The 8,797-nt window shown below is 40.8% G+C and overlaps 1 protein-coding gene across 1 annotated transcript in view; it reads left to right on the plus strand.

The window, feature by feature from the left end:
* LOC117828343 (zinc finger protein 836-like) overlaps nucleotides 1-8,443 on the plus strand; it is a 14,939-nt gene extending 6,496 nt beyond the window's left edge. Inside the window, exons 3-4 of the mRNA XM_034705385.1 lie at nucleotides 2,064-2,227; nucleotides 6,151-8,443. Of these exons, the coding sequence (XP_034561276.1) occupies nucleotides 2,064-2,227; nucleotides 6,151-8,105 (2,119 nt within the window). The 3' untranslated portion in view covers nucleotides 8,106-8,443. The remainder of the gene's footprint in view (nucleotides 1-2,063; nucleotides 2,228-6,150) is intronic.
* Nucleotides 8,444-8,797: the final 354 nt, after the last annotated feature.

The following is an 8,797-nucleotide window of genomic DNA, read 5'->3' on the forward strand; positions in this document are numbered from 1 at the left end:
TGTTTGAATTTGTATTGATAGCTGGTTTTGATGGTGAAAGCTTGACAATGGAGGGTCATACTTATTATACATAACAGGAGTTTCTTGTCATTGAAGGCCACCGTCACTTCACCAAGAGGAGGGGTGAGCAGCAGTGTTTCAATCTAGAATCTGACAGCTAGATGTCTCTAAATATTCCCATTTCTCCATCTTCAAAATGTCATTTTTAATGACCATAAGAAATGGCGAGCATCGTCATAAAAAATTCCCCAGAGTCCACCTTTTAATTCTGTGATTCAAAACCATTTTATGAGCCTTCACTTTATCAATCAATCAATCAATCAACCTTTATTTGTATAGCACCAAATCACAACAAATGTTATCTCAAGACGCTTTTACAAACAGAGCAGGTCTAGACCACTCTATGTCAAATTATGAACAGAGACCCAACTTCAAGACAGGGTAAGACTCAGTCTGACCCCACCTTAATCCATCATGAGCATTGCACATCACAGTATTTAGCTAGTTACAGTGGAGAGGACAAACTTCCTTTAAACAGGCAGAAACCTCCAGCAGGACCAGACTCATGTTAGACAGCCATCTTTATAAGACTATGTCAGCAGAGAAGACTGTTATGAGCCTGATTGTTGATAATCAGCGTTTAACATGTTGTACTTGATTCAATATCCTCAGGTATGTGTATTCTGTTGCTGTAGAAAATATAAATTAGGGGGAAAAAACGTATTTTGCCTTATTTTTGACAAAAGAATAATAAGGATTTTTTAAAATTGATTTATCAATAATTGATCATTAACTCTTCAAAAAAATCCATCAAGGAAAATACTTAAAATGTACATCCCTAGCATCAAATTAATATTATTTTTTATTTATTGCTTAATCTGTCATTACCAACTATAATCACACCATGTCAACCTGTCACTACTGACACATTTTAATTACTGCTATTTAATCTAAATTCCATTTGCAACATTGTATATATCTAAATTGTATTTTTATCTTTATTTATCTATTTTTATTTCATTTTATTTTATTTTATTTTACTTATTTTAACTTCTTGATTGTACTTATGTCTGGGTTGCTGTAACAACTGAATTTCCCCCCCTGGGGATCAATAAAGTAATATCTTATCTTATTAAGAATATAAATAGTTTGAATAAATAAATTAAAAAGGGAAAGGATAAGAGTTGAAAATAAAATAAAGGCTACAAATATCAATAACACTGAGTAGATTAATAATAAATAAATAAATAAATAAAATAATAACATAATAAAACAAAATAGAAATCAACATAATAGTAAAAATTAAGAATAGATAATAAATACTGAATAAATTGTTTTTTTTAGTTTATGTTTAAAAGTCTATAGAGCATCGTCTCTCAGAGCTGCAGCTTTTGATCATGACACATCACTACCCTCCCCACTTGGACCCTAGGTAGTCAGTCCAACTTACTTAATTTTGAGGACTTCAGAGGCCTCATAATAAAAGTTTGATTCAATTATAATGTTTGTTTTTTCTTAAAACAGATTTTTTTTTTCAGTTATACAGTTCAGTTTTTATAAAAAAGAATCCTCCCACCCCTTTCTAAATAATATACAGTAACAAGGGATAAAGTAATATAAACTAAATATTTAAATGAATCAAATAACAAATAAACAATAATTAAATAAACAAAGCTGACAAAAATTGGACGGCAGTGAATGCACTGATTTAAATAGATAAATAAATAAATAAATAATATATTAAATTAAATTAAATTAAAACACATCAGTACTCGAAACTACTCAGAAACAGCTGTTGAGGGTTTCTCAAAGTATGACAGGAAGGGGCGCCTTAAAACAGATCTTATATCTGTGCTTCTACTACAAAACACGAGCTGCGATAATTCAAGCCGTGCTTTTATTTTGAAGGCCATGGTAGTGTTTCACTTCCGGGTCTCTGAGGCCTTCTCCTGGCTAAGCACAATAAGCTCGCGACCAACATGAGCAGATTACTGACTAAAGAGAGGTGTGGATGTTTAGTGTTCCTTTCCTTGAATGACTTTTTGAACAGTATAGAAGTCCAGGTTTCAGGATCTGGATGATTTATTGAGTCAGCGGCTCCTCGATCCGGATCACAGAGACCTTTTTAGATCCAACAACACCGGGACAGGATACGAAGAGGAGCTCCAGCATCAGAGAGAAGGGATGGATGTGGTTTTAACACCTGGAGGAAAGCTGCAGAGAGCAGGTCAGTGTTTGTGTCTGCTGCTGGATGTTTCAGTATTAAGTTAACAACACGTCCTCAGTGTGTTCAGCTCTCAGCTGTACATCTCTCTGCAGGCTGGATCATGATAGTGAGTGTTTCTAATGGCTCTTCGTGTTGTTTGTAAAGATGTAAGTTTATTCAGTCTTAGCTGTTTGAGGTAAGTGTTTGCAAAGAGACAGGGACTATTTTGAGATCAGACTTTTAGGGGTGTTCATCTCTGCGGACCTCCACTACATCACCAAAAGTATTCGCTCACCCATCCAAATGATCAGAATCAGGTGTCCTAATGACTTGGCCTGGCCACAGGTGTATCAAATCAAGCACCTAGGCATGCAGACTGTTTTTACAAACCTTTGTGAAAGAATGGGCCGCTCTCAGGAGCTCAGTGAATTCCAGCGTGGAACTGTCATAGGATGCCACCTGTGCAACAAATCCAGTCGTGAAATGTCCTCACTCCTAAATATTCCACAGTCAACTGTCAGCTTTATTATAAGAATATGGAAGAGTTTGGGAACAACAGCAACTCAGCCACAAAGTGGTAGGCCATGTGAACTAACGGAGAGGGGTCAGCGGATGCTGAGGCGTATAGTGCAAAGAGGTCGCAGACTTTCTGCACAGTCAATTGCTACAGAGCTCCAAACTTCATGTGGCCTTCAGATTAGCCCAAGTACAGTACGCAGAGAGCTTCATGGAATGGGTTTCCATGGCCGAGCAGCTGCATCCAAGCCATACATCACTGTCGTGGAATTTTCATAGTCTTATATATATGTATATAAGAATGTTTAACTATTGTATTCTTTCAGTCTAAATGTCATGTTTAGAGTAACTTGTTTCCTATGTCATCTGTTACGGGCGAGATCGTGTCAGGGTAGTAGTCAAGGTCTCTCCCCCTGCTCCCGTCTTTATCTGTGTGTTATGGCCGACTTACTGTCTCCAGAACTAGAGCACAGGTCTTCTTCCCACTTGTTGTGTTCCTATTGTCCAAACATGGTTATCTAACTTTAGTGTCGTCTTCAGAGGGAATAAATACCATGCCAAGGGTTTTGTCTGTCAGAACTGACTTGGCATTGCACTGCACTCTCCTGCCTGTGTACTGTTATGTTATTTCTCCTTGGCCAAGTTCTACATAAACTATTTCAACGTAAGCCGTCAGAGTCTCCTGAGTCTTCTGTGTCCAGTGTCCAGTTTGTTGCTGAATTCCATCACAATCACCAAGTGCAATGCAAAGCATCGGATGCAGTGGTGTAAAGCACGCCGCCACTGGACCATAGAGCAGTGGAGACGCGTTCTCTGGAGTGATGAATCACGCTTTTCCATCTGGCAATCTGATGGACGAGTCCGGGTTTGGAGGTTGCCAGGAGAACGGTACATTTCGGACTGCATTGTGCCAAGTGTGAAATTTGGTGGAGGAGGAATTATGGTGTGGGGTTGTTTTTCAGGAGCTGGGCTTGGCCCCTTAGTTCCAGTGAAAGGAACTTTGAATGCCTCAGGATACCAAACCATTTTGGACATTCCCATGCTCCCAACCTTGTGGGAACAGTTTGGAGCGGGCCCCTTCCTCTTCCAACATGACTGTGCACCAGTGCACACAGCAAGGTCCATAAAGACATGGATGACAGAGTCTGGTGTGGATGAACTTGACTGGCCTGCACAGAGTCCTGACCTGAACCCGATAGAACACCTTTGGGATGAATTAGAGTGGAGACTGAGAGCCAGGATCAGAGACACAAGACTTCTATTTTTGACCGGATGCCGGAGCACAATGCATCAATCTCAACAGAGCAGATGGAGCGGGACAGGAAGTCAGGTTTCACCAAAACAAAATGAAAACATCCGGTTAATCACCATATCACCAGGGGATTATAGTCCCATACAAACACTGAGTAAATGCATTGAACAAATCAATGACTGGACGAGACAGAACTCTCTTCAGTTAAACAAAGAAAAAACTGAAATGATTGTTTTTGGAGGAAGAAAGGTTAAAGGTTACTGCTCAGCTCCAATCTGCACAGATGAAATGTTCAAACCAAGCCAGAAACCTTGGTGTAGTCTTAGACTCAGATCTTAATTTCAGCAGCCACATTAAGACAATTACAAAGTCCGCCTACTATCACCTTCAGAATATATCAAGGATTAAAGGACTCATGTCTCAGCAGGATGCAGAAAAACTCCTCCATGCATTTATCTTCAGCAGACTAGACTACTGTAACGGGGTCTTTACAGGACCCCCTAAAAAGTCCATCAGACGGCTGCAGCTCATACAGAATGCTGCTGCTCGAGTCCTAACAAGGACCAAAACAGTAGACCACATCACTCCAGTTCTTAGATCTCTACACTGGCTTCCTGTCTGTCAGAGAATAGACTTTAAAATCCTGCTGATGGTTTATAAAGACCTGAATGGTTTAGGCTGATCTGCTGCTACTTTATGAAGCACCTCGACCTCTGAGGTCATCAGGTCCTGGTCTGCTTCCAGTCCCTAGAGTCAGAAGGAAACATGGTGAAGCAGCGTTTAGTCATTATGCTCCACATATCTGGAACACACTCCCTGAAAGCTGCAGGTCTGCTCCAACTCTCACCTCTTTTAAATCAAAGATTAAGACCTTTTTATTTACCTCTGCCTTCCTATCTTAGATTATTTTAACTCACTTTAAATTAAACATTTAATTTAATCTTTAATATATTTCTAATTTTCCTTTTCTTTTCTGTTTTATTATATTTGTCATTTTAATTGTGCTCTTTTTTTTTGTGCTTGTCTGAATGTTTCCAATGCTTTTAATGTTTTAATGTAAAGCACATTGAGTAAATGCTCTATACAAATAAAGCTGCCTTGCCTTGCCTTGCCTTAATTTTCAGAATAAAACACTCTGTGTTATCACCAGATAGTATTTCACTTAACTACAACAACAAACCAAAGTCATGATGAGTGGAGCCAGGCCTGGAGTCAACAGGTCAGAGGTTTTTAGAGGACCAGAAAGACAACATGGATGAGGAGAGGAGGAGGAGGAGACTCCTTGATTCAGGGATTACTGCTTGGAAACCTCGGTCACATGACTCCAGCTGCATTTTTTAAAACACAACAGGTGGGTGTTGACGGACAAGAGAGCATGGAGCAGGACCGCAGCTGATTGGGGACAGACCAGATACGGATCTGGTGGAAGCCCTGTGTTATTATGGACTACAGTTTTGTGCAAGAAGCATGTCGACCCTGATCGGCTGTAAGAAGCTTGAGATAGCCTTTACTTTCTGTTCCTTCCTCCAAAATGTCAGATTCGCAGACCGTCTATCTTTCATGTTTAAAGAGCATCTCATCATCTCCTTCATTCTTCTCCAACAAGGCTCACATTACCGGCAAACTTAGCTAGCACTCTGTCTCTGTATGCAGCATTAACATGCATCCTGGGTGACTGTATCACAAGTGTATTTAAAGCTAAGCAGACAGTAGAGCTTTCTGGTAGCTCATGATGAGCGGAGCCAGGCCTGGAGTCAACAGGTCAGAGGTTTTCAGAGGACCAGAAAGACAACATGGATGAGGAGAGGAGGAGGAGGAGGAGGAAAACCTCGGTCACATGACTCCAGCTGTTCCTGCAGTCCTGACCCGTGTTGCGTTCTGAAAAGCGCAGCGGATCTGGTGGAAGTCTGATGCTAAGAACTCCTAAGCCAGTTTGTGGCCGATTGAGTTGTATCCATGCAAGAGAGACGCCATGCTCCAAACACATTATCGATGTCAGTCAGACTGTGAGTAAATTCACTCGGTGCAAGTTCAGTCTGACTGACAGTTTAAGGTTTCCTTTGGCGCTGTATGAATGAAAGTGGATTAAATCATTAACTTTAAGGGGGAAACTAAAACATTTGTTGATGTTAACATAAACTCACAGCTTCCTCTCATGTCTCTTTGTGTGTTTTAGTGTTTCCTGCAGACGTCCGACAGCTGTCAGTCATTAAAGAGAGGCGGCCTGAGCAGCAGGACCAGGACTACACTAAGCCACAACACGTTAAAGAGGAACAGGAGGAGCTCTGGAGCAGTCAGGAAGGAGAGCCGCTTCAAGGACTGGAGGAGGCTGATACCAACATGTTCCCATTCACTGCTGTCTCTGTGAAGAGTGAGGATGATGAAGAGGAACCTCAGTCCTCACAGCTTCATCTAAGACAAACTGAAGGGATGGAAACAGACGCCGATGGAGAGGACTGTGAGGAACCAGAACCAGCCAGGAACTCAGATGTGGAAGGACTTTTGCAACCAGAGATTGAGGTCAAGATTGAGGACTCTTCTGAACCGGAGACTGAAGACAGCGATGATGAATGTAAGGAGGCTAGAGACCGCCAGTCGAGTTTAAAGTCTCTGAAAAACACCAGAGAGAAGAAATCACACCGCTGCTGTCAGTGTGGTAAAACAATGAAAATAAATGGACGTCTAACCCAGCACAAGGAGAAACCATTCAGCTGCTCTGAGTGTGACAGATTTAGTCTGGACCAGGAGGACTCTAAGCTTCCTCACATCAAAGAGGAACAGGAGGAACTCTGGAGTAAGGAGGGAGAGCCGCTTCGAGGACTCGAGGAGGAGGATATCATCAAGTTCACTTTCAATCCTGATCCCGAGAGTGAAGATGATGACGAGGAGCCTCAGTCCTCACAGCTTCATCAGGGACAAACAGAAACTAATGAAGAGGACTGTGCGGGACCAGAGCAAGCCAGGAACTCGGATCCCAAGGTCAAGTCTGAGGACTCTTCTGAACTGGACACCAAAGACAGCGATGATGATTGCAAGGAGACTCCAGACTCTCAGGAAGTGGTTAAAAAGAAGAAACCAAAGAAATCCTTCAGCTGCTCGCAGTGCGGCAAGACATTCACGAGGAACGGAAATCTAACCAAACACTTGATGATTCACACGGGACAGAAACCCTTCAGCTGCTCCATATGTGGAATGAGATTCGCCCGGAACTACAATCTCACCCAGCACATGATAATCCACACGGAGAAGAAACCGTTCGGCTGCTCCAAGTGCGGTAAAAGATTCAACTCTCGAGGAACCATGATCAATCACAGGTCGGTCCACAGTGAAGAGAAACCGTTCAGCTGCACCGCCTGCGGGAAAAGATTCAACCACAAGAAGAACATATCCCGACACATGTTGATCCACACCGGGGAGAAACCCTTCAGCTGCCCCGAGTGCGATAGAAGATTCGCGGATAAAGGGAACCTCACTAAACACATGGTGATTCACAACAGAGAGAAACCCTTCAGCTTCTCTGAGTGTGGCGGAAACCATGACTCACAAACTGTGACTGAGGAGTTGGAAATCCACAGTCAAGAGAAACCCTTCTACTGCCCCGAGTGTGGGGCAACATTCACCCAAAAAGGAGGCTTAACGCAACACATGAGGCTCCACACGGGAGAGAAACCCTTCAGCTGCTCTCAGTGTAACAAAGGCTTCCACTTCAAAGGAAACCTCACCCAACATTTATTACTCCACACGGGGGAGAAACCGTTCTGCTGCCCGTTCTGCGACAAAGGATTCAGCCAGAAGGGCGCCCTCGCAAGACACGTGATGGTTCACACGGGAGAGAGTTCATTCGCCTGCATCGACTGCGACAAAAGCTTTCAATCCGAAGAAGAACTGATCCAGCACATGGCGGTTCACGCAGAAGAGAAGAAACCGTTCAGCTGCTCCGAGTGTGGGAAAAGTTTTACGCAGAAGAAACGTCTGAATCATCACATGTCGGTTCACACGGGAGAGAAAGCGTTCAGCTGCTCGGCGTGTGGGAAAAGGTTTGCCAAGAAAGTGAACCTAACGAAGCACATGGACACTCACAGGGAAGAGAAACCCTTCATTATTGAGAGTGCTGGAGCGTGGTGCTGCTGAGGCAGTATGGTTTGTTAGGGAAATTCAAGATATTGATAGATTCATTGATAATTAACTGATTTGCATAGCATGTTTTTATTCATTTGGTCACTTTGGATAACCCACATTTTGCATTAATTATCTTTAATTACATTTTTTAACATTGCAAATTTTTTCCTATAATTCATAATTTATTTTTAACTTTTTTTTTTGACGCAGCCAACACAGCACAAAACCACAATGTAGCCTTTTTAGACTCAGAAGCAGGTCTCATGCACAAATAGTTAATTAAAAACAAAATCCATAGATAAAATGAAAATAAATTAACGAATAAAAATACATGGATTAATTCAATAATTAAAAAGACAGTAATTAATTAATTAAAATGTAAAATTAAAAAAAATTCCATTGAGAAAGTTAAAATAAATTAGAAAATTAAAATACATTAATTAATTAACTAATTAATTAAAATGTTAAATTAAAAAAACCCAGAGAGAAAATTTAAATAAATTAGAAAAAAAAATACATTAATTTATTAATGAATTAAAATGTTAAATTAAAAAAACCTATAGAGAAAATTAGAATACATTAATTTATTGATTAAAATGTTAAATTAGAAAAACCCATAGAGAAAACGAAAATAAATGAATGAGTAAAAATACATTAATTTATTAATTAATTAAAATGTTAAGTAAAAAAACCCATAGAGAAAA

Source organism: Notolabrus celidotus, chromosome 16, assembly GCF_009762535.1.
Source record: "Notolabrus celidotus isolate fNotCel1 chromosome 16, fNotCel1.pri, whole genome shotgun sequence".
NCBI classification, from domain to species: domain Eukaryota; kingdom Metazoa; phylum Chordata; class Actinopteri; order Labriformes; family Labridae; genus Notolabrus; species Notolabrus celidotus.